Consider the following 27,833-nt stretch of genomic DNA (forward strand, 5'->3'; position numbering starts at 1 on the left):
AACTTTGATCCCTATTGTGGCCCCAACCTACCTCCGGGGGCCATAATTTTTACAAACGTAAATATGCACTATGTCAGGAAGTTTTCATGTTAATGCAAACTTTTCTTGCCCAGTGGTTCTTCAGAATAATTTTTAAAAATGATTTTCCCTATATATTCGCATGTTAAACTTTGATCCCTTACTGTGGCCCCAACCTACCCCCAGGGCCATGATTTTAATAAACTTGAATCTGTACTATGTCAGAAAGCTTTCATGTAAATCTCAGCTTTTCTGGCTCAGTGGTTCTTGAAAAGATTTTAAAAGAATTTTCCTATATGTTTGTATGTAAAACTTTGATCCCCTATTGTGGCCCCGTCCTACCCCCAGGGGCCATGATTTTAATAATCTTGAAGCTGCACTATGTCAGGAAGCTTTCGTGTAAATCTCAGCTCTTCTGGCCCTGTGGTTCATGAGAAGATTTTTTAATGACCCCACCCTATTTTTGCGATTATCTCCCCTTTGAAGAGGGTTTGGCCCTTTATTTGAACAAACATGAAAACCCTTCACCCAAGGATGCTTTTTGCCAAGTTTAATTGAAATTGGCCCAGTGGTTCTGGAAAAAGTCGAAAACAAAGTTTACAAACCGACAAACAACAGGCGATCAGAAAAGCTCACTTGAAAAAAGTTCAGAAAACTAATTATGACAGATGGATATGGCATTGCTCTCATTTTTAATAAACAGTCACAGCTTTGTGGTTGAGGCACTCTTTTTAGTTTACTCAGGTGACCTAAAAATGCCGTACATAAGCTTATTTCAGCCTATGGCTCAGGAGAGCTAAAAATATCAAAATGATCTGCAGATTGAAATTCGATTTGATCAAGATCACTAATCTACTGAGGTAAGTTTTGTTTGATTTCAATATGGTACACCTTTGATGGCTACAAATATGAATAAAGTATACAAAGTAGTTTTTATTAATTTCTAAAGCTACACACATAACATAAAGTACAGTACATGTATTCAGCTTCTACCAATAATGTCCATAGTGAGTTGCCATTCTCATCCTCATAACAAATTTGAATAATCTATTAAGGAGTTGCATGTGTTTTTGACATGCAAGAATCAATGTCTGCCATTGCATCGGAAAATTTTATGGTGGTATGTCTCGCTGTTCTAAGTTGCATGTTATCGGAGTATGCTTGATAAAATCTTCACTGGATTGATTGTAATGTGTGGTGTTTGTTACTGTCGTCTTTTTTCCAGGATTGTCATGCTCAAAGGAAGCGCCATTGAGCATTACTTGGGCAGCTCTGTCGAGAGTGTTACACCTCAAGCTAGCACCTGACATGGTGTGGCACCTGTTACTGCCTTCCTGCTAGGACTGTAATGCTGGATGATGTACCACTGTGCATTAACTTGCAGTGGGGCTCATGTCATATCTTCAATCAATGTCATATCCTCAATCCCTTTCTCTGTTATTTTCAACATAACTTTACTGCCTGTAGCCTGTTCATCAATAAAATCATGCATTTCATTTCATTTTGTAAATCAAACCTTTTTTGGTAATAAAAATTTCCAGTTCTTCATCTTTCTAATTAGCCGAGAGAGAAATTGAGACAGACCAGAGAACCATAGATCCACCAGTTATAAAAACAAGAGGCCCATGGGCCACATCGCTCACCTGAGTCACCTTGGCCCTGCTATTGTTCACCTGTTGTGATTTTTAAAAAGACTTTTTCATCAATCTTTATTCTCATGAAAAATTGTGGCCCCAACCTAGCCCTAAAGGATCACAGCATAACTGAAAATGTATTCACATAACAGAGTTGCATCAACTAATATGATCCTATTGCTGTTCTGGATAAAACCAAAGTCCTTGCCATAAGAAATCTATGTACAAAACATGAAAGCTCCATGTTCAGAAGATATTGAATAATTCAGATTTTTACTAAAAGTCAAACTTCCAGGTCAATGAAAGATATACCTTTAATAGTTCAGGAGATATTGAACAGGTCAGAGATTTAAAAAGTAAATCCAACTGCAAGATCAAGGTCACAAGGTGCTTCATGAAATAATGAAGAACCTATATACAAAATATGAAAGCCCTACCTTAAATAGTTTAGGAGATACTGAATAGGTCAGTTTTTTTAAAAAAAATAAAGTATGTCGAACTCCAAGGTCAAAATATCAAACAACATTGTGTACATTGTCTTGCCATAAAGAATCTATATACAAAGTATGAAAGCCCCACCTAAAATGGTTCTGAATATATTTAATAGGTTATGTTTTCTTAGAAGTAGGTCAAACTCCCAAGTTCAAGGTCACAATATAAAATGAAAGGTCTTGCCATAAGAAATATATACACAAGATATGAAAAATGTACCTTAAATAGTTCTGGACACATTGTATAGGTCAGATTTTTATTAAAAAATGACATTGACTTCCAGGTCAAGGTCATAAGACCACACACCATTGCATCACATGAAAGGTCTTACCATAAACAATGTCTATACAAATATGGAAGTCCTAGCTTAAATAGTTCAAGAGATATTTTCTAAAGATTTTTCCTATATCAGTATATAACACTTTGATCCCTAAGTGCCCATCCTACCCCAAGGGACCATGTATTTCAAAAACTTGGATCTACTCTGTGTCAGGAAGCTGCCCAGTAAATTTGAATTTTTCTGTCTCAGTGGTTCTTGAGAAGATTTTTAGAGATTTTCCCTATGAATTTGCATGTAACATTTTTATCCCCTATTGCAGCCTCGACCTACCGCCAGGGACCATGATTTTAACAAACTTTAATCTGCACTATGTCAGGAAGCTTTCATGTAAATTTGAACTTTTCTGGCTCAAAGAAGATGATTTTAGATGACCCCACACCATTTTTGCATTTCTGTGATTACCTCCCCTTTAAAGGGGGAATGGCCCCTTCATTTGAACAAACTTGAATCACTTTCACCCAAGGATGATTTGTACTAAATTTGATTGAAAATGGCCAAGTGGGTTTGGAGAAGATGAAAATGTGAAAAGTTTACAAATGGACGGATAGACAGATGACAGACAAAAGGCGATCAGGATAGCTCACTTGAGGTGAGCTAAAAACTTGGATTTACAACACAACTTTTTCAGTACATGATTCAGGTCTTTACATCTTCTCTTAGTGGGAAAATGTTAGGAATTTTTTAAATATTAACAAAAGGCCTACAGGCCTTATCGGTCACCTGAGTATTAGTTAAAAGTATGACTAGTTCCAAGGGCTACTAAAAATTTCCTGTTCTGAATATCTATGCTAAATTCCAATATTCAGCAAAAGTGCACATATAAAACAAGATGTGTTCTTTAAATGCCCTCAAAAGAGCCTATACTAATGAAAAGCTTTACATAATATATGTAACATCAATGCTGCAGAACCTTTACCCCGGGGATAATGAAATTTATAATTTTGGTACAGGCCTTCCTGCTTCATAATCCCGTGGGGATCCCCCTTGCTTGTCGTAAGAGGCGACTAAATGGGGCGGTCCTTTGGATGAGACCGAAAAAAATGAGGTCCCATGTCACAGCAGGTGTGGCACAATAAAGATCCCTCTCTGCTCAAAGGCCATGAGTGAAGAGCATAGGCCTAAATTTTGCAGCCCTTCACCGGCAATGGTGATGTCTCCATATGAGTGAAATATTCTTGAGGGACGTTAAACAATATTCAATCAATCCTGCTTCATATTCAATATGCATTTAGTTTTTCTTATACATGTGGGGTTGTAGAAAAGATTTTTGAAAATTTATCACTTTTTGCCCCGCCCCTAAGGACTCAGGGGTGCAGGAGTCCAGAAATTTATAATTCATGTCCCCCTTGTCCTAAAGATGCTTCAAATCAAATTTGAAAAGAATTGGAATTGTAGTCATCAAGAAGAAGTTAAAAATGTTCAATTGTTAACGCATGATGACAGAAACAGCCCAATTGCAATAGGTCACCAGAGTTTATTCAGGTGACCTAAAAATCTGAAAAAACACGATAAAGGAACAAATCATGCGTAGAAATAATTGTGCTGTAAATCAGAGTTCGATCAAAATCTTTTCCCAGAGAGCTACAATTCTGAACCGAATTACAACTGTAAATGTAAATTTCTCACCAATCTTGAGCTTTTCACCAACATAACTTCCCTGATATTTGGCATGTGGTCCCTGTGATGGGAGATGATCAGGCGACTGTGGGGGACATGTGACCACGTTTTACCTAGACTGACCTTTCCATCACCATTAACATTGTTTATAACCTGTGTAACAGTGCAAGGAAACTTGTCATCAAATAATATTGTTTATAACCTGTGTAACAGTGCAAGGAAACTTGTCATCAAATAATATCAATGGTACAAATTATTTCATAATGGCTGTAATTCAAAACAAGAGACAACTTGCATTTTTTCATTGAAAATAATTCCTTTGTGCAGTGTGTACTGACCCATACAACATTATCAATTGAAACAAGAGGTACTGTGAGCAATGCTCACTAAGAATACCCCCCGCTTACCCCAATCTCCCAAAGGGTGTTGGTAATAGGTATAAACTACCTCTTTTCTGAGTGTAAAAAACAAATGGCATGACAAACCGAACCATATTGCTACTTCGATGTCCAGTGCACTTGACCTTTGACCTTTTGACCCCAAAATCGATAGGGAACATCTTCATTCCATGGGTAGTCCATATGTATGATATGGTGACTGTAGGTGGAAAGGATAACGCTTTAGAGCCCGGAAACCATATTGCTACTTCGATGTCCAGTGCGCTTGACCTTTGACCTTTTGACCCCAAAATCGATAGGGAACATCTTCATCCCATGGGTAGTCCATATGTATGATATGGTGACTGTAGGTGGAAAGGATAACGCTTTAGAGCCCGGAAACCATATTGCTACTTTGATGTCCAGTGCGCTTGACCTTTGACCTTTTGACCCCAAAATCGATAGGGAACATCTTCATTCCATGGGTAGTCCATATGTATGATATGGTGACTGTAGGTGGAAAGGATAACGCTTTAGAGCCTGGAAACCATATTGCTACTTCAATGTCCAGTGCGCTTGACCTTTGACCCCAAAATCGATAGGGAACATCTTCATTCCATGGGTAGTCCATATGTATGATATGGTGACTGTAGGTGGAAAGGATAACGCTTTAGAGCCCGGAAACCATATTGCTACTTCAATGTCCAGTGCGCTTGACCTTTGACCTTTTGACCCCAAAATCGATAGGGAACATCTTCATCCCATGGGTAGTCCATATATATGATATGGTGACGGTAGGTGGAAAGGATAATGCTTTAGAGTCCGGAAACCATTGCGTCTACAGACGGACGGACGGACAGACAGACGGACAACCTGATTCCAGTATACCCCCCCCCCCCCCCCCCCCACAACTTGTTGCGGGGGGTATAATTAAGACCTGGTATAAATTCACAACAATTATATCTAGGGAAAATTAAATATTGAAATAATCTTTTTTTTAAAACCATGATAGAGTAATTGAAAATGTGCAAATCTGATATTGAAATTATCGATGCAAAAAATATAACGAAACATTTACAAACCAATACAGCTAGACTGAAGTCTGCAGCCAGATGTTTCATTTTTAGAGAAAGCTGTACCATAAGACTATGTCCTGAAAAATATACATTTATGTTCTGACAAAGACAATAAAAGGAAGTGTTTGTAAACAATATCTGAACAACTTTCCCTAAAATTAAAATATGCTGCATTGAAAGTTTTTGTAATATCAGAATTTTTCACTCAATCAAGACATCACCATGATGTGTGGGCTTAAACCAACAACCTTTCAATCACAGCGAACGTTCTAACCACTAAGCCACTGAGACCAGTTAATTATGTTCTCAGCTTACCAGAATTATCTCTCTCCCTCCCATATTGTTTTAGAGTAAATTCTTTTTCCACTTCTCATACAAAGTTTGTCCAATCCAAAACATTTTTGTCTTTTGACATAGACGTTTCATATTTGGTATGTGGGTATACCAAAAGACAGTGAGTCACATGCCATTTTTTTTTTATGAATTCAGTACTTAATGAGATAAAACATATCAATGTAAGGAAATATTCTGATTGCCACTGATATGAAAGACCATATACAATGCATATGTATTTAGCAGAAATCAATGCCATTCAGATATCCAAACGCTTCACTCATGTAGACGATTTGACTGGAAACGAAAATGTCAAGATAAACGAGGTTCTACTGTACGCCAAATCTACAATACTGTTTACATTCTACAGACATAAACAAGTATATATATACAATGTACAGTGCATAAAGAGTATTAACTTTAAATACTACACGTACCATCCATCTGCTGTCCTCCCAGTGTAGGGTAGATAACTGCTGTAATGCTGTCCACAATAATCAGCTTGAGAGTCTCAAAAAATGAATCATCCTGTGATGTAAAGTAAAATCATCAGAGACAAAAACTGTGGATCCTTTACATTAAAGTATACAAATAGTGAACTGGTCTGTCTAATGCTGCTAAAATATAAACTGGATCCTTTACATTAAAGTATACAAATAGTGAACGGGTCTGTCTAATGCTGCTAAAATATAAACTGGATCCTTTACAGTAAAGTATACAAATAGTGAACAGGTCTGTCTAATGCTGCTAAAATATGAACTGATACATTTACACAAGGTATGCACATCAGGCTTAAAATAAAAATTGATTTGTTTGATGTACTCCGACTGACCCTGAAATTTGCCCCGACTCAATCGTTTTTTCCACACTTCGAAATTTTAATTTTTAAAAAAAAATTTTCTCCCTGAAAAGTAGACATTCTTCGAATTAGTTTTAAACTTGATGCCATTTTTTTGGACTAGTTGTTTTACAGAATTTTTGTTACACTGTATCAAAATGTTCTTTGGACATCTTTCGGTTCTACTTTCACTTTGATGACCATTTGTTAATCCTGGAACTTTTCAAACACTTATCTATATGAACGATCAAATATACCGCATCTCTGCCCCAAATTACCTACCAACAAGATAGAACAAGGAGCTACGAACTCCCCCGTCGAGGCTGATCGTATTTGTGTACAAAAGTTTGAAAGCCATGTTACTTAAATAAAAACAGGTGAGATAGCGCACCAAAAGTATGGCGGACCATGAGTCTGCGTTCAAGTTGATGGTCTATCCTCATCCGTGACGAATACAAAACGTCCTGAGAAAATTTCAGAAGACATTTGAAGATTTACGTGTATAATATACAATGTGTACAAAATGAATGTTCTAAACTCTATTCTGTCTGGCAGCGTTATGTGTTTAATGAAAACATCAGTAAATTTGTAAATCTGATTTCCACGACATTCAAAAAAAAAAATACAAAAAAAAAATACCGACCTACCTACCCGACATCAAACAAAATTTTTTTAATGATGGCCTCAACAATAGCAAAGAAATAGGTTCACCAAGTCTCATTAATTAGTCATAGATCATCAATAGTAAAATATTCTATAAATATAAGGTAATTTAAACTACAGAAAATTGCAGAATTGTTTGTACACATTTCTGTAAATTGGGCGAGATATACAACCGTATCTAAACATTTAACAATGAATAATGCATCCCAACACAGAACTTTCTGGTCATTTTCATTTCAACAGGTGGAAAAATTGGTTAATTTCCATTTAGCATCAGAAAATACAGAGTGCATGGGGTACCCGTAAACTGCAAAACAAAACCAAGAAAAAAGAAACAAGATCCAAAATCTTATATAAAAGAAAAAAAGAGGCTCATGGGCCACATTGTTCATCTGAGTCATCTTGGCCCTGCTGTTGTTCAGCTGTTGATTTTAAGGTGGCTCACAACACCCTGAAATAGTTTCTCACATCAGTATGAATTGATTTAATCATAAAAGCTATGATGATATATAATAAGGGCTGTTCCAGAAATGATCAAATGGGGGGGTCGGGCGGCAAACGATATTTTTTTGTGTGGGTGGTCGTATTTTTTCGAATTTTAATTGGTCCGTGGTTGGACTGTTAAAAAAATATTTATTATGGGTAGTGGGTAGTTTCTATTGTTTTATTTTGTGTCACGTGGGTGTTGAGTTTTCAGAATATTTTTATTGTCGCTCTTGTCGTGTTGGTTACAAAACGTGGGAGGGAAAATTGAAAACGTGCTTTCGAAATGCTGCTTTCGAAATCGGAAATCGGAAGTAACATAGAACTATTCGAGTTGTCGCTCTTTGCAGCGCATAACTTTCCATTAAGGCACTCTTCAAATTAGAGGCGCGTTTAGTAGGGTCCCTTTGGACGTGATGGCGGCGAACTCTGTTCTGTAGATTATTAGTTTACAGTGCATCGATTTTGGGAATATTTTGAAACCAATAGGTATTCCGTTTTCTAATAAAAATAGGCAAACCTTAGTTGATTTATACGAGGGTACGGATTCGTTATATTTATCAGTCAGTGTGATGGTGATATAGAGGCCTCCGGGCGCGGGCTCCATTAGAAGACAAACGATTCGTGGAAAAACATATCCATACCCATTTCATGATAATAGCATCGTTTGGACTCCCAATCTTTCCAACATTCCCGCCATAGATGCCTTTGATTGTTGATGTGACATCGTTTCTTCAGAACTACTGTGATACAATGTCGCACAGGCATTACCGCGTCATTGACTAGAATGTTTGTCCCGAAAACCTCGCGAGATTTGTACCGTTTTCATTTTTAAAAATATTTTTGTGGTGGGTCTGGTTAGTTTTTTTTTTTTTATTAGATGGGTCATTGTAAAATGAGTTTATTAATTTGATGGGTCATGGGGTAATTTTTTATTTTTTTTATGGGTGCTTGGTATATACAAAAGGTGCCTCCCGACCCCCCCATGTATTTATTTCTGGAATAGCCCTAAGTATATATGGCAAAAAGGAAGAAAATATGCAAATTTGGATAAAAACATGATTTTCAAAAAATTATTTCAACACATATGAACAAAAGACTGGCGGATTTGAACTCGAGATCTGCGGTTCACCAGTCCAGTGCTTTAACCACTGAGCTACGATGATAGACAAACAAATCGATCGATACAAATAATTTCACAAAACATTTAAATTGCCATCTTGTGACGTAGTGTCATAAAGAGTGTAAGCTTTAGTGTAGTGAGCTAGCTTAAAATGAAAATCATTACTCCCATGAAAAATTATGACCCCATATTATGGCTACAACCTTGCCCAAAGGGTCACAATATAACCAAATTTGAATTCACACAACATGGGAATGTCTTTTACAGGTACGCTACTGCATAAGCTGATGACAATTTAATCAAGAGATGATAAATTTTCATATCTTAATGTCATAATTCTAATACATGAAAATTATGTTGGTTGATGCATGTGGCCCATAATTTCTTCTTAAAAGCAACCCTTATTAAGATATTTTTCACTTTTCAGTGAAAATTTTTTAATTTTGTTTTTGTCTATTTGAACATGTAAATCAATGACTCTACAAAATTTGAAAAATATTTAAGTTTATGGGAATATGGAAATCACCAACTTCACAGAATTTGAAGAATGTTAATGTTTATGAGAATATAGAAATCACCAACATCAAACATTTCACAGCCAGGATGACATTGTCCTTATACATAAGTTTTCTCCCTTACTATACAGAAATGACAGTAAATCTGTGTGAATACCTTTATAACCATTTGTTCCTTAATTGTTTGCAGTGCTGACATCAGTTGAAAAATGTCAAATGCTTCCACAACTTTCACTGACTGCAGAATGTGCTCCAAATGCTTCAAGAAAACAATCGCATCAAATTACTGAACAAAGTGTGATTGTGTTTACCTTCACAATTGTCATCATTTATCTCTGTAGAGGAGTAAAAATACAGCAGTATATCAATCATATCGATCACAAGCTTGTATGACACGTGTATCATCAGTATGATATTGTGATACAGTGGTTGGATATTATATTATTTTATTTTTTATTAATCTTGAATGTTTCTGAGTATGGCTTAATTTTTAAAGTGTTTTGAACACTTATAATTCTAGTAATTTTTATTTGTTACTTTTATACAGTTAATGAACTATGAGGAGGTCTTGTGATTTTTATCTTGGAAATAATACTAAAATGCATTATCCATACAAAATAATAACAGAAATTGCTTTATATCTAAGTCATTGACACTGTATTGCAATACATATCATATTGCATGTTTGTATCATCATGCTTATCGTATCGTGAGATAGCTTTCAATACTAAGGCATATACAAGTACAGTGTATATCAATGTTGAAAGCCTCACACTTAATGAATCTTCAGTTACATACATAATATACTAGATTTTCTTTGTTTTTTTTTATCATAAGGGTTTTAATTACAAATAGTTGTCTGGAAAATAAGGATCACATGTAAATTTCAGTTCTTTTGGCCCAGTGGTTCTTGAGAAAACAAGAGTATTATTGAAGAAGATTTTAAAATGACCCCACCTTATTTTTGCATTTTTGTGATTGAAGGGGACATCACCCTTCATTTGAAGAAACTTGAATTCCCTTCACCCAAAGATGCTTTGTGCCAAGTTTGGTTGAAATTGGCCCAGTGGTTCTGGAGAATAAGTCGTAAATTTAAAAAGTTTACAGACGGACAGACGACGGACAAAAGGTGATTAAAAAAGCTAACTTGAGCTTTCAGCTCATGTGAGCTACAAATTGTAGCCTTGGGCATTGGCTAGTTATCAAGTTTTCGTGAGGAATGTGCAAGTACAAAAAGTACTAGTAGGAGTTCTTACTTCCTCTCCATAAAGAGATTCTGCTATTTCAGCCAGTCTGTCTGCTGAGAAACCACCACATGTGTCTATGTACACAACATTCTGCCTGGCTGTCATAACCACAGAAACACAGCAACTTAGGCACAACTACGAGAAAATATGTATTTACAATGTACAGGTACATAAATGGTTATGTGTATAAAGCACACTCCTCACTTTCCACCTATATTTCAAACACCTTTAAATGAACTTAAGCAAAAGTTGTGGAGAGTTAAGCACGTCCGAGTGTTTTAATATCTAGTAATGGTACCTAGGAGCACTTCTTAGTATGCAGTGATATTCAGAGTAGAGTAATAAAATTTTATGGACGATTACATATACATTTGTATGTAATATTTACTTCTAAAATTTTGAAGCTTCCAAAAAAAAAGTGTACCTAGAGTTACCTGTGTTTTACCCGAGGAAATTTCTCCAGCAACCTCCGTAACTTCTGATGTGTAAAGTCCACCATCTAGTAACTCATTCAACCTTTTTGAAAACGAAAATTTGTTTGATACATGCAATTATATAATTATGTTGACACATCATTTTAATTTTTTATTTAAACAAGCAAACCAAGTCAATTACTGTTGATCAAGTCAGCAAAGTGTCTATTTCTGTATTCTGCATGATTTTTAGAATTTTTATGAATATCTCAAATTCAATATTGCTTGCACATGTATCGACCAATTTCAAATCATTGTTTCTATTGTAATAGGAAGAAGCTAGAAATATGTGACTGGATCAGGAATCAAACCGCGAACCCCAGTGGTCCTGGGTTTGATTCCGAATCAAGTCATAAAATTTTCCTCCTTTCATACATTTTTTATTACATTTGGTGCCATTGACCACTCCTGGACTTCAGGTGAAGTCCTGCCTGGAGAAAAAGAATCTGGATTGTGTGTCGTGAACGAAGAAAATTTATGGAGGAGGGAAAATGTAGTAGTTAAGGCTATATGGACCATGGATATCGACCTAGGAAGTTCAGTGGTCGAAGCACCCGACTAGTAATGCGGGGTCCTGGGTTCAATGTAGTAGTTAGGGCTATATGGACAGTGGATATCGACCTAGGTAGCTCAGTGGTGGAAGCACCCGACTAGTAATGCGGGGTCCTGGGTTCAATGTAGTAGTTAGGGCTATATGGAGAGTGGATATCGACCTAGGTAGCTCCTGGTTTCAATTCCTGGTGCAGCCATGAAATTTCCTCCTTTCTTATATTACAACATAAATCTGTACTAGCCTGTAAACCTGGAATATGGAACTTTTGGGATGTGCCGAAACAACCGATTATATCTGATGTTTATACATCACGGTCATGTGATAGTATTAAACCAATTGTAGGGCAAAGTTGACATCGATACAAATGGTGTTTTGCTAGCAGACGGTCCGTAAAGAGCTATGCGCAGTCCTACGATGACGATCCAAGTCACTATTGTTGCTTAGTATCTGGGTGTAAATTACATAGAAGGTAAAAGGCGCATTTGGATGCGTATCATTGGATACAAGGCATGAAGTTTTACTTAGAGTTGATTTGAAGGACAACAAAATGAACGGAATCACAAGTCTATCTAAGATTAATCATGCACACTAAATAACATGTATGGAAACACATAAATGACATACTAATAATCAACAATTCCCTAGATTTATTTTCCTTCCCAACTCATATAATTTAATCAAATGCATTTTCCTTTAAAATGGTTGTAGTGATTCCTTCAAAGATAGCATTTTAATACAGGAATTTGATATATATCAATTGAAGTATCCTATGCTTGTTTACTCAGTTGTTATTGTAATCCGAAAGCGATATGTCCTACAAATTTATGTTCAACGCGCGATAAAAGTCGGAGTGGATCCATATATCAAAAGTCCAGTATTGAAAAAAAATTACTACCATAAAACAAAATCACACTTTTTTCAGCATGGGCTAACAAACTAACATTCATATCAAACTCTGTTTACACATTATTGACAATGCCACTGTAAAAGAAGTTTACTTATTGACCGAAGTTGGTAGTATTGATGATGAGTCAATGGCTGTTTGGTAGAAGTCTGTACCATTCACAGGAAAAGTAGAAAACCGAGCCAAAAGGAGTCTTCTTATTACAGCAAGATCCTAGAAACAAAAGATGAGAAACTCAATATTTCTGACAAGGCAGTATGTACATGCAAATTCAATACCAAGTAGTCTTACAATACAGGTGCTTGGGTCTTAATATAAAAATATATGACACACTTAAAAATTCATGAATAGCTGGAACATATACAAATGTGCCCATAGTACTCCATATATTAAAATTCAAGCACCTGTATTGCGAGTGAATGTTGCAACATCGACATTGTTATCATCATCTTACCCTTGCACCATTAACCCACTAGTCAATAGCTGGTCTGCATCATCCCGGCGTTTGTGTATACCCCCCTCCCCTCCCTTCATGTCAGTATTACGCTTATTCAAGTTCTGATAAAGACCCTGAATAGAATACAAAAGCTATACTTTGAATTGAATTTTAGAGAGTTGAATTTAAGCATATATTTTCCACTGCATTAGTGCAAGAAAAACTGATCATCTACCGATCAGGAAAAGATATGATGCCTGGGATGACCTTAGTATAAAATATGTATTCGCTTTTAAAATTAATTCTTTTAAACGTATTTTAAAAGATTTCATACAACACATATTCTCAGAATAAGTTGCAATTTTCAAGTTGGGAATGCAAAATTAAAATGATCTTTTTATCTTCAAGGATTTAAATTTATTGTATAGTGTGGAGCTTCTTCTGTGTATACAAACATTTTGAACACTCGGGGATAATGGACCGAACAGTTATGATTGGGCAAAAAATACTCTTCGAAATTCGAGTAATTTACGTTGCTACAATTTCATTCCGAATAAACCTTTATATAATTCATTTGGAAACAATAAACATGTAGCTTGAACATGTTATTAAGGGAAATTGAACTATATTCTTCGAAAAATATACAATACTTGATAAACTAATCGCATCTAAAAACCACACAGAACAATCAAAGTATATCAACATTTATTCAGAATGATTTGTTTTCTTTTGTTTAACTTGCGTTTCATTACAAAACTTCAAATACATTCTATTATAGAAATTAAATCAATGGAAAGTTAGTAAGAAACCTATTCAAAGGAATTCCTAAACATGGATTTATTAACTCAAACGACAAAATAGAAATACCTAATAAAGTATATGTAACGTAGATTACAGAAAATGCAACGTAGATTACAAGAATATCATTACACAAGTGAACCTTAAAATGCTAAAACTAAAGAATATTTAGATGACCTATTGAAGATAAATTCACCTAATGTCACGAAAATATCGTATTTTGATCTTCACTTTATCAAGTTAATATCATAACGTAAATTACAATATTTTTTCATTAACTCCAATACTATTATTTAGTGCCTGGGACCTTTCACAACAAAACATCAGTTTTAAAATCTATAAATCTGACAAAATAAAAGCAATAGAATGCCTCAGAATTGATTCGAATAATACATGATATGAAATATGTATCCTTTTAAGTAATCTACGTTATAATTATCAAACATCAGACATACACTGTATTATCTGTTTCATTTCCTTACTTTCAACGCAAACTTTGCTGCTGCCGTTTCGAAATCTTCTTGTGATATTTCAAAACTTCTTCCCGTTCTACCATGCTTAGTTGGTTCAGTGATTTTGCACAAAATTTCATTTGGTTTCACCCAAAGCTCATCAGGATTAACCGGCCATTTATACAAGGTCCGTGTTCCAGGTAATGTTTTCTGGCTTGGGCGCAAAAATGTAATGAGAATTTCATCATCATCTTCGTCGACCTCAAGAATTTTCCCAACAAACTAATCATTTTCGTATTGGGTAGCAACGTACTGACCAACATTAACTTCTCTGAGTCATTAACATCAGAACGACCTTCCGACCCAGGGTTGTGTTCTTCATGTCAAGTATCATCAGCTGATTCATTATTAACTGCCACATCTTTTTTATTTCCCTTGAATAGAGACGCTTCTGCTGTATTGTGGTATTTGCATTGAATGCAGTCGGAACAGTAGCAAGAGGTTACCGAAGTTGCTATTTTGCCCTTTTCTAGTCCGATGACACAATGTAGTTGCATTGTTCCTTTCACTAGGTGAAGATTTCGGTTTATTTCTGTCAATTCATCCCGCTTGGTTGCACAATCTTCAGATTTTACAAACACATAACTAGCACTTGTGTGATATCGCTGTACCTTGTCATGATAATCAAATGCATCTTGGACAATTATTTTGCCCTGCTTTATGGCGAGATCAGCTGTTCGCTTAGATGTACCACCTAATCCGTCGCATGGCCCTTTGCCGTGTCCGGATTCAAAGAAGTTCCAAACAGCTGTGACTCCAAAAATGTTCTCGTGGTCCGAAACGATGAAAAATGAACTCTTGTTTCGATATTAGGAACTTGGACTGTCGGTCCAGTAGTGTACAGTTTTCAGGTGTGGGATCTTCATTTTGATCATTGGCATTAACTTGTCTAGAATTGCATATACAGTCCCGAAATTGTGTGCCAAATCGTCTGAGACGAAAACATAGTTATTATGTGTCAATTTTCCGTCCGATGCCCTATAGTATGTAACTACAGGGTGTAGGGTAACTGCACATGAATTCCAATACGCGCTCTGCACTTCTTCTGCTGATGAACATGTGAAATTTTCAGCGAAATCCATTTGTATGATAGCGTGTCCTTCTGGCAAATTGTCTTTCAGATTATGAAGTGCTTCATATTGCAGTCGTACCCTAGCGACGTGTTCCTGAAATTCACAGATTTGGGTTTGTACCACAGTTACAAAATCTTCTTTTGTAATCTCCCTCTCTACAATCTTTGTTCTCTTTCTCCCATCAGGCATCTCAATCTTCTTCCACTGCTCATACTTGACGTTTTCTGAACTTATCTCCAGAAATATGTCATTTAAGTTGATACTACTTTCCTTCAGCTGCCTGGCAAACTCATCAGGACTTGTTGGAACTTTAACTCCAACAGATTTCATATTCTTCAACGCAAGGGCCATATTCTGGTGCTTTTGGCATAGACATGTATTTCGTGAAATAAATTTCGTGAGACAAATGTAATTTGGCCTTAGACGACAAAACGTGGCGAGAGAAATTTTTTCAGATGTCTCTGTTACAAACTTCATGTGCAAGCAGGCCATACTGTCATTCAATACCCGTTTTTGCATGTGTCCACTTTGAGTTCTCTTTTTGTCGTTTTTTCCCGGCATCATCCGGCTGTTATCATCCCTTTCTAGAAACTTGATAATAGAATTTCGAAGGGTTTCTCGTGCCTCCACTTTCTTCCGAATGATTGGAAATGCAATGATTTTTTTGCTGTTGAAGGAATGCCTTGTGAGGCTCCCGCCAACATATTTTCTCATCCTATACTTCTTTAACAATTTTCCAGATATTATCTTTGAAATCAACTTTTTTCCTTTTGTTCCATTTTCTTTCCATGCACCATGCAGTTCCTCTGTCAGAACATTTGCCATAAGGAGTTTCCTTTGAATGGTTTTTGGCATCTTTCTTGGAGTTAAACCCTCTTCTCTTATCTCTGTAGAGGTTCACTTCCTGGGTGTAAGGACTGCCTTTTCATTTGACTTTACTGAGTCTTCAGGTTGTATAGGAGCTTTCGTCTTAGACAAAAGACGCTGGTATCTTTTAGAAATGGTTTTCACTCTGCGATTCAAGTTTCTATTTTCCTCATTAAGTTTCTCTATTGTTCTTCTACATTTGGCTGTAGCTCGACTTACCCTACGCCTGGTGCGATTTCGTAGATCAATAGCAGGGAGTTTCACAATCATTGAAGTGGTCGAAGAGGCCTCTGTTGTTGATGTTATTTCGGAATCTTGTATAGATTCCTGGGACAGTTCCATTTTCAGTTTCTCTCTGTGCTTCCGCACCGCCTCCCTAACCTTTTTACGTCTCTCGTTAGCCTTCTTTTTGGATTGTTCTGCTATAGGCACATAATAGCCCTTCACTCGCGCTCTTTCTCTTTTTAGATAACCATTCCCTTCTTGCAGCTTCTTTCTCTCCCTATACTCCCTCTGTATTTCAGCTTTTGATTTCCCCATAATCTAAAATTGTTAAAATATTTCATCTAAATTTTGTATTTGTTTTTGTTCACAATAAAACAGTAAATTATGAAACTTGTTCTGTACGTCCAAATTTTCATAGAGGATATGAAAAAATACCTTTATTCTTATGGTAATCTACGTTACATCAAACAGTAATTTACGTTATCGCTGTGTTTTTTATATTATATAGGAAATAAATCCAAATATGATGTATATATGAAACGCAAATACAATCTGTGCATGTTAATTTTATGTTTATCCTTGATTAATTACTGATAATTACAGTTTCATTTAGACATTCACTGCCCTCTCTTACATTGCGATTTCATATAGTAAGCTACGTTATCAAGGCATTGTAATTACTCTGTTAATCGTATTGAGCATAATTTGAATCGACAAACACTGCAGTGAAGTACATGATACTTAAGTAAATTCGTAGAAACAGATTATCTTAAAAAATAATCATCAAGTGACAGTGATAGAAAAGCATGTTAATAACGTAACTTACAATATCAAGAATGTATGATACATGTTGTTTGTGGTGTCAAATGTTGTGTGTTTACAATTTGTGACGATAAAACTAATGTAATATAGAACAATAACCTGTTCTAATTCCAATTTAGTGAAAAATAAAACACATCTTACCTTCAAACTTTGATAAGGATGGGCAATTCGATGTTTCTTTTTCGACTTTGAAAATTCGCATCAACACAACTTCAAGGGCATGACGTAATCGGAAGCAGTAGATATTGATTTACAATACAAAAAGATACCGATGATCATCGAAAATTCCGAAAAAAAATATCTAGACCACTTGTTTTTTAATATGTACCAATAATATGGCAACGAAGGTTACAAAACGTAAAATACAATTTGCTTATAAGTAGACAAACTCATCAGTGTTTGTATGGACAGATGTATCTATTCGCTTGAGAAATACTCCGTACACGATATGATATAAAATAAACACACAAACTTCTAGATATACATTTACTTTAATAGTTTTCCTGCGATCACGTAGCTTACATGCTTAAAACAACGGATTAAAAACACATTTTGCAGATGTTCTTATGAAGTATTTTGTCTCCAGTGTATATGCATTCAAATATTACATAATAGACCGTTATAATCTAATAAAGTTTTTAATATTAGCAACAGAAATAAAGAGTATTTATGATTTTAAAAGACATATCTATATTTGGCAACGTAGATTACGTACTTCTTGGCGACATCGAGTAAAGTCGAAAGATGAATTTAAAAACCGATCTTACGTATATTGATACCTGTTTAAATATTCATCTAAACATAGATTTTTAAATAATATTGTTATAAATACCTCGTGAAAGTCATCTTAGGTTTTATAAATGCGGAAATGTAGTATACCCCTTCGGCGACATTGAAGTTTAGGCAAATTTGATGAGTTTTCTGATTTGTATTTTATAATTCATCGGTGTCAAAAGGTTTTTTCGAGATGATATTGTAAGTAGAGTTACATTTGAATTAAAAACTACTACAAAAACTTTTTAAATACCGCATGTTTATCAGATAGAGCCTGGGGACATGCATTCCGTCAAAATGTCTACTTATTCTGAGAATAGGTGACAAGGAACTTATAGGTGTGTTTAATTTTGTATTTTTTTTTATCAGCCTCAGGCATTAAGTATCGCTGCTATCGCAAACACATTTTCTTTCAATAACAATATTATTATATCATAACAATATTATAACAGTCTTAATATTTTGTAAACTTATCCTATATCTGCACCTCTAATCTCGCTGAGATTACTGCACCTCCACTGCAGATTTCCTTTCAATAGAAAGGTGTAAGAATTTAAAAACACAAACATTGGAACGATCGACAGCTGATCAAGACTAACGAGTCATCTGACAATAAATACACGTAAAACTAAAAGTAGATAGTATATAGTAGAGACCCGACATGGCCCTATCCAGATTGTTTTGACTTCATTATCTAACAACCGCGCTCCTGTGTGCTTCTGTGTGCTGACCGACATCGGGCGACAACATAACAGCTATCAAAATGAACAAACCTTAAATGAAATTGTAGTTTCTTGAGCCAGATGTTCCAGGTCCATTCTAATAAAGTCTGAAACAGTTTTAACACCTACAGATTTCAGCTCATTGGCAACTTCTTCTGTTATGTGTGGGCACAAATTCGGTCGAATGGCCGACATGATTGTTTTTGTTTTTTGGCGCCAAAAGTACAAACATGGGAGGGTATAATGTCCTGATAGTACTATAATGTCCTGATCGTATTTTCTTGATCGACCTGATAAATATAGAATCATGAAGTGCATTAAGCATGTTTTTTTTTTTTTTTACTTAATATTAACATTTTCAATAAGAAATATATATATAAAAAAAAAAATTAAATTCATCTTAAATCTCCCGTTTTGTAAATCCGGAGACACACACACGTCTCTGGTAAACCGTACTACAAAGTTATTGGAAAAAAGACTTAAAAGTGATGCTGTCGTAGATGCAAGAGGAAAAGATTTACTTGAATTTTGTATAGAAAAATCAATTACGTATTATGAATGGTAGATGTAAAAGTGACATCTTTGGTTGCTGTAATTGTTTTTTTTAAAACACATTATTTAGGTCGAAGCTCATTACTTATTACCTTCTTTCTTCTGAAAATTTGAAATATATAGAGTCCTTATTGGATATTTTTGGAATTGAAGCAAGAATTTTCTATGATAATTCGCGATAATAGTCAGACAAGATTAGAATACAATTGAATACCTTTAAATATCTAAATTTATCAAATTTTCAGAAGAGGGAAGATAATCTGTACTGAGCTTTCAAATTGACCGAATGGGGAGTCCTGTGACCTAGAGATCTGAATATTTATTTTCAAATACCATTAAATCCAACCCCATTTTCCCCTATTTTATTAACCAAGGATACTATAATCATTTTTGCAGGTCGATCAATATGAGAACTGTCACAATTTTAAACTAGTTCTAATTGTAACGGGGACCGTTACATATGTTCCCCAAACCTCCCCCAATTCAAAAGTGATGTCCTTGTGAATCTATAGCAAAAAATCATTTTATTTTAGCCTTTAATTACATGTAGTACGTTCAATATGGTCATTTCAGTACCAAAAAATGAAAGAAAGCGTTGCACGCGCATACACGCGCACGCGTGTATGATTCCGAATTTTTGTTGATGTCGTTCATCAGGCATTTGTATCATATACCCACAGTGTGAATTTCATAACGTTTCCACCAAATATAAGGAAGTTATAGGGATTTTAAAATCGTCCAATCAGAATTCAGCACACGTGCATACACGTGCTGAGCAGTAATTCTAACCATAGCAATTTGTAAGGAGTACCAAGACACATCTAAACCATTAATATCAATATAATTTGATGAAAAACAAAAACGTTATTGTCCTTTAAAAATTGAACATTTAAAAAACGTTGCACGCGCATGCGCGTGTGCGTTGGCATTTTTTTGTTACACCAATATATAGATACACATATTGTCTACGTATGCTGTGAATATCATCTCATTCGCTTCATAAATAAGATAGTTACAAACGTTTTAGTATTATCCAATCAAAATGAAGCGCACGTGCATGCGCGTGCAAATTGGTAATTTTGACCATGCAAATCAGTTAAGGGTCTCAATATCTACCTATGATATGAATTTCAAGCCATTTCAATGAACAACAAAAAAGTTAGACTGATTCCAAAGTTAGCGTACAAATTTTGTAATGCGCGTGCACGCGCATGCGTGCGCGTGCTGACAAAAAAACTATTATTTTTCATATGTACAAATGATATACTATCATCCTATTTAGGTTTTATATCGCTTCCTTCAATATTCTGATTTTCCATTTTTTGTACCAAAATTGCAATGCACGTGCACGCGCGTGCATGCACGTGCAGACAAAATGACTATCACTATGCACATCTACAAACGCTATACTATCATCCTGGAAAGTTTCATATCGATCCCTTTTGTAGTTTCTGAGAATACTACCGGACAAAAAAGTACCGGAGAAAAAGAATAATAACTAGAAACTCATTACTAGTAATGAGTAGGTCTTCCGTTTGTTCACTTCCGGTAAAGAGTTTTCTGATCCTACAAAAACCATTCAAGTATATCAGAAAATGTGCTTTAACAATAAATGAGAAGTGTATTATCGAATTTTTTACTCATTTCTTGTAACTTCCGGTGACGACCGGAAATACTATTTAGATGTGTTTTCCTATGAATGACATTGACTCTTTACTGTCTATATTCCCTGAAAAATTCACGTCTCTATCTGAAGAGTTCTCAACAAAAAGAAGTAAGACTAAAGAAAGAAAAAGTAGTAGGTAACTACCGACCGGAAGTCAATTTTGAAAAACGAAATTGTCAAAACACTGGAAGTTGATACTATTCTTAAGACATGTGAAAATCATATCAAACACTTCAAATATAAGCGAGATTGGTGGGGACAAAGAGACGAAAAGTAAAAAAGTATTTTATCAAGAAACCGGAAGTAGTCGTTTTGACTACCGACGGGGTCAATATTCTTTTGACATTTTGAAAGAGACTTAATAAACTAGTATAAGTTTAAATTTAAAAGAAAAAGTTTGAAATTTACGATTATTTCAATCATTTCCGGTGACGACAGGAAGTGACGGTTGACATGCTCAACAGCTATTGCATGCTTACAAACAGAGATTAATCATCCCTGAATATTTGATGAACCTATCTTTTACCCTTTCCAAGAAAAATGCTGGACAAAATCTCTTTTGAGAAACAGAAAATCGGCCATATTTTCCCACCGGAAGTGAATTTTGGAAAAACAAAAATAACCACAGCAAAGTCATAAGTAATAAGACATTATTCCTGAAAATTTCAAGAAAATCTATCCAGCCATCTCTGAGAAATCACTCGAAGAAATCGGAAAATCGTCATTTTTTTAAAATACTTCCGGTATAGAGCGGAAGTGACGGACGAAAAAATTGAAAGAATGTTTACAATGGCCTAATGCTAGTTGATCAACCCTACAAGTTTCAAGCGTCTATATATTTTCGTTATTGAGAAACTGAAAAAACAAAGTTTGAATTTGTCCACCCCCTATCTCACGACCGGAAGTGATATTTACAAAAATATTTAAATATTCTCTAGACATTTATAGTGTCTATAACATATGTAAAATTCAAATCAGTAACTTCTTTTATGACCGAGATTTATGGCACTGAAAAATGAGAGAATGAATAGTATTTCTTTGATATAACCGGAAGTTGGAGATTCAACTTCCGGTGGGGTCAACATTTTTTGAGAATTAGTACGAGATATAGTAAACCGAAATAGGTTTCAATTTGAAAGAAAAAAGTTTGAAATTTATGATTCCTTTAATCACTTCCGCTGACGACCGGAAGTGACGGCGACAAAAAATATTACGTGCATGCACCATAGAGAATATAGATCTATCATCCCTGAAAGTTTCATTCGACTATCTTTAGTGGTTTTCAAGTTTACCCCCGGACAAAGTTTCTTTCAAAAACCGGAAAATCGGACGTATCTGACGAACGGAAGTGAATTTTGAAAAAATGAAAAAAATGCCTCGAGGTACCATCGTTGTCTATAACCTGTGAAAGTTTCAGGAAAATCCATCCAACGGTCTCGGAGACGAAAGGGAAAAAATAATAATAATAATAACTAGTTCTAATTGTAACGGGGACCGTTACATATGTTCCCCAAACCTCCCCCAATTAAAAAGTGATGTCCTTGTGATTCTATAGCAAAAAATCATTTTATTTTAGCCTTTAATTACATGTAGTACGTTCAATATGGTCATTTCAGTACCAAGAAATGAAAGAAAGCGTTGCACGTGCATACACGCGCACGCGTGTATGATTCCGAATTTTTGTTGAAGTCGTTCAACAGGCATTTGTATCATATACCCACAGTATGAATTTCATAACGTTTCCACCAAATATAAGGAAGTTATAGCGATTTTAAAATCGTCCAATCAGAAATCAGCACACGTGCATGCACGTGCTGAGCAGTAATTCTAACCACAGCAATTTGTAAGGAGTAAAAAGATACATCTAAACCCCTAATATGAATAGAATTTGATGAAAAACAAAAACGTTATCGTCCTTTAAAAATTGAACATTTAAAAAACGTTGCACGTGCATGCGCGTGTGCGTTGGCATTTTTTGTTACACCAACATATAGATACACATATTGTCTACATATGCTGTGAATATCATCTCATTCGCTTCATAAATAAGATAGTTACAAACGTTTTAGCATTATCCAATCAAAATGAAGCGCACGTGCATGCGCGTGCAAATTGGTAATTTTGACCATGTAAATCAGTTAAGGGTCTCAATATCTACCTATGATATGAATTTCAAGCCATTTCAATGAACAACAAAAAAGTTAGACTGATTCCAAAGTTAGCGTACAAATTTTGTAATGCGCGTGCACGCGCATGCGTACGCGTGCTGGCAAAATAACTATTATTTTTCATATGTACAAATGATATACTATCATCCTATTTAGGTTTTATATCGCTTCCTTCAATATTCTGATTTTCCATTTTTTGTACCAAAATTGCAATGCACGTGCGCGCGCGTGCATGCACGTGTAAACAAAATGACTATCACTATGCACATCTACAAACGCTATACTATCATCCTGGAAAGTTTCATATCGATCCCTTTTGTAGTTTCTGAGAACACTACCGGACAAAAAAGTACCGGAGAAAAAGAATAATAATAATAATAACTAGTTCTAATTGTAACGGGGACCGTTACATATGTTCCCCAAACCTCCCCCAATTAAAAAGTGATGTCCTTTTAAATCTATAGCAAAAAATCATTTTATTTTAGTCTTTAATTACATGTAGTACATTCAATATGGTCATTTCAGTACCAAGAAATGAAAGAAAGCGTTGCACGTGCATGCACGCGCACGCGTGTACGATTCCGAATTTTTGTTGATGTCGTTCAACAAGCATTTGTATCATATACCCACAGTAAAAATTTCATAACGTTTCCACCAAATATAAGAAAGTTATAGCGATTTTAAAATCGTCCAATCAGAATTCAGCACACGTGCATACACGTGCTGAGCAGTAATTCTAACCACAGTAATTTGTAAGGAGTACCAAGACACATCTAAACCATTAATATCAATAGAATTTGATGAAAAACAAAAACGTTATCGTCCTTTAAAAATTGAACATTTAAAAAACGTTGCACGCGCATGCGCGTGTACGTTGGCATTTTTTTATTACACCAATATATAGATACACATATTGTCTACTTATGCTGTGAATATCATCTCATTCGCTTCATAAATAAGATAGTTACAAACGTTTTAGTATTATCCAATCAAAATGAAGCGCACGTGCATGCGCGTGCAAATTGGTAATTTTGACCATGCAAATCAGTTAAGGGTCTCAATATCTACCTATGATATGAATTTCAAGCCATTTCAATGAACAACAAAAAAGTTAGACTGATTCCAAAGTTAGTGTACAAATTTTGGAATGCGCGTGCACGCGCATGCGTGCGCGTGCTGACAAAATAACTATTATTTTTCATATGTACAAATCATATACTATCATCCTAATTAGGTTTTATATCGCTTCCTTCAATATTCTGATTTTCCATTTTTTGTACCAAAATTGCAATGCACGTGCGCGCGCGTGCATGCACGTGCAGACAAAATGACTATGACTATGCACATCTACAAACGCTATACTATCATCCTGGAAAGTTTCATATCAATCCCTTTTGTAGTTTCTGAGAACACTACCGGACAAAAAAGTACCGGAGAAAAAGAATAATAATAATAATAATAATAATAATAATAATAATAAGAAACAGAGTAAAAACAATATGTTCCCAAACTTTGTTTGGGGAACATAATAACTAGTTCTAATTGTAACGGGGACCGTTACAGATGTTCCCCAAACCTCCCCCAATTAAAAAGTGATGTCCTTGTGAATATATAGCAAAAAATCATTTTATTTTAGCCTTTAATTACATGTAGTACGTTCAATATGGTCATTTCAGTACCAAGAAATGAAAGAAAGCGTTGCACGTGCATACACGCGCACGCGTGTATGATTCCGAATTTTTGTTGATGTCGTTCAACAGGCATTTGTATCATATACCCACAGTATGAATTTCATAACGTTTCCACCAAATATAAGGAAGTTATAGCGATTTTAAAATCGTCCAATCAGAAATCAGCACACGTGCATGCACGTGATGAGCAGTAATTCTAACCACAGCAATTTGTAAGGAGTACCAAGATACATCTAAACCCCTAATATGAATAGAATTTGATGAAAAACAAAAACGTTATCGTCCTTTAAAAATTGAACATTTAAAAAACGTTGCACGCGCATGCGCGTGTGCGTTGGCATTTTTTGTTCCACCAACATATAGATACACATATTGTCTACATATGCTGTGAATATCATCTCATTCGCTTCATAAATAAGATAGTTACAAACGTTTTAGCATTATCCAATCAAAATGAAGCGCACGTGTATGCGCGTGCAAATTGGTAATTTTGACTATGTAAATCAGTTAAGGGTCTCAATATCTACCTATGATATGAATTTCAAGCCATTTCAATGAACAACAAAAAAGTTAGACTGATTCCAAAGTTAGCGTACAAATTTTGTAATGCGCGTGCACGCGCATGCGTGCGCGTGCTGGCAAAATAACTATTATTTTTCATATGTACAAATGATATACTATCATCCTATTTAGGTTTTATATCGCTTCCTTCAATATTCTGATTTTCCATTTTTTGTACCAAAATTGCAATGCACGTGCGCGCGCGTGCATGCACGTGCAAACAAAATGACTATCACTATGCACATCTACAAACGCTATACTATCATCCTGGAAAGTTTCATATCGATCCCTTTTGTAGTTTCTGAGAACACTACCGGACAAAAAAGTACCGGAGAAAAAGAATAATAATAATAATAATAATAATAATAATAATAATAATAACTAGTTCTAATTGTAACGGGGACCGTTACATATGTTCCCCAAACCTCCCCCAATTAAAAAGTGATGTCCTTGTGAATCTATAGGAAAAAATCATTTTATTGTAGCCTTTAATTACATGTAGTACGTTCAATATGGTCATTTCAGTACCAAGAAATGAAAGAAAGCGTTGCACGTGCATACACGCGCACGCGTGTATGATTCCGAATTTTTGTTGATGTCGTTCAACAGGCATTTGTATCATATACCCACAGTATGAATTTCATAACGTTTTCACCAAATATAAGGAAGTTATAGCGATTTTAAAATCGTCCAATCAGAAATCAGCACACGTGCATGCACGTGCTGAGCAGTAATTCTAACCACAGCAATTTGTAAGGAGTACCAAGATACATCTAAACCCCTAATATGAATAGAATTTGATGAAAAACAAAAACGTTATCGTCCTTTAAAAATTGAACATTTAAAAAACGTTGCACGCGCATGCGCGTGTACGTTGGCATTTTTTGTTACACCAACATATAGATACACATATTGTCTACATATGCTGTGAATATCATCTCATTCGCTTCATAAATAAGATAGTTACAAACGTTTTAGCATTATCCAATCAAAATGAAGCGCACGTGCATGCGCGTGCAAATTGGTAATTTTGACCATGCAGATCAGTTAAGGGTCTCAATATCTACCTATGATATGAATTTCAAGCCATTTCAATGAACAACAAAAAAGTTAGACTGATTCCAAAGTTAGCGTACAAATTTTGTAATGCGCGTGCACGCGCATGCGTGCGCGTGCTGGCAAAATAACTATTATTTTTCATATGTACAAATGATATACTATCATCCTATTTAGGTTTTATATCGCTTCCTTCAATATTCTGATTTTCCATTTTTTGTACCAAAATTGCAATGCACGTGCGCGCGCGTGCATGCACGTGCAAACAAAATGACTATCACTATGCACATCTACAAACGCTATACTATCATCCTGGAAAGTTTCATATCGATCCCTTTTGTAGTTTCTGAGAACACTACCGGACAAAAAAGTACCGGAGAAAAAGAATAATAATAATAATAATAACTAGACTCGATCTCGTTGCGAGCAACGAGTAGGTCTTCCGTCCGATTTGTTGATGCACTCGGAGTTAAAAAAAAAAAAAAAAAAAAAAAAGACAAATGAGTCGCAATTTAGTTTCCGACTTTAAGACACTTTAGATATAATCAATTTTTCATATCATAAGCTTCTGAAGCAAAGTTGCGGTGAAATTCGTTTGAAATTCGACTCTCCAGGCGAGCCATAAGGCCCGCGGGCCTATTTCTTGATGTCATTTGTTAGCCCTCTATAGACTCAACAACTTTAGTTCTATATGTCTTTACAAAATATTTACCTGTAAAAAGTTATTGAGATCGACCGATATCGACAAAAAATCGACTCTACAGGCGAGCCATTAGGACCATAGGCCTATTTCTTGATATCAATCGATAGACCTCGATAAACTGAACAACTTTTGTTCAATATGTCCTTACAAAATATTTACCAGTTACAAGTTTTTGAAATCGACTGATATCGACAAAAATCGACTCTACAGGCGAGCCATGAGGCCCACAGACCCATTTTTTGATATTGATCGATAGGTTATGACACATTCAACAACTTTTGTTCAATAATGCTTTTCAAAACATATGTCGTTTTAAAGATATGAGGCGTCAAATATTTACGATTTTGGCCCTTAAAATCTCTAATTACGTAACATATGACCTACTTTTTGATTTGATAAGATCAAGCTCGTTGAGATGAACATTTCCGCTTCTACAACTTATTATAAAATATTAATAGTTTCTGAGATATTCTCAAAAACATTTGGACCCTTCTGAACCCCTAATTTAAAGGGCCAGCCCG

At 35.4% G+C, this 27,833-nt stretch overlaps 1 protein-coding gene across 1 annotated transcript; it reads right to left on the reverse strand.

Annotated features, from left to right (window-relative positions):
- Positions 1-938: 938 nt before the first annotated feature.
- LOC125668154 (DNA repair protein RAD51 homolog 4-like) lies at positions 939-19,197 on the reverse strand. The gene is made up of 9 exons (XM_048901973.2): positions 18,967-19,197; positions 12,781-12,899; positions 11,191-11,272; positions 10,766-10,891; positions 9,667-9,768; positions 6,325-6,415; positions 5,561-5,631; positions 4,111-4,254; positions 939-1,486 (listed from the first exon to the last, which is right to left on the reverse strand). The coding sequence occupies exons 1-9, from the start codon at positions 19,108-19,110 to the stop codon at positions 1,409-1,411; spliced, it is 957 nt and encodes a 318-aa protein (XP_048757930.2). The 5' UTR covers positions 19,111-19,197; the 3' UTR covers positions 939-1,408.
- Positions 19,198-27,833: the final 8,636 nt, after the last annotated feature.

Source organism: Ostrea edulis, chromosome 1 (genome assembly GCF_947568905.1).
Source record: "Ostrea edulis chromosome 1, xbOstEdul1.1, whole genome shotgun sequence".
Lineage (NCBI taxonomy): Eukaryota > Metazoa > Mollusca > Bivalvia > Ostreida > Ostreidae > Ostrea > Ostrea edulis.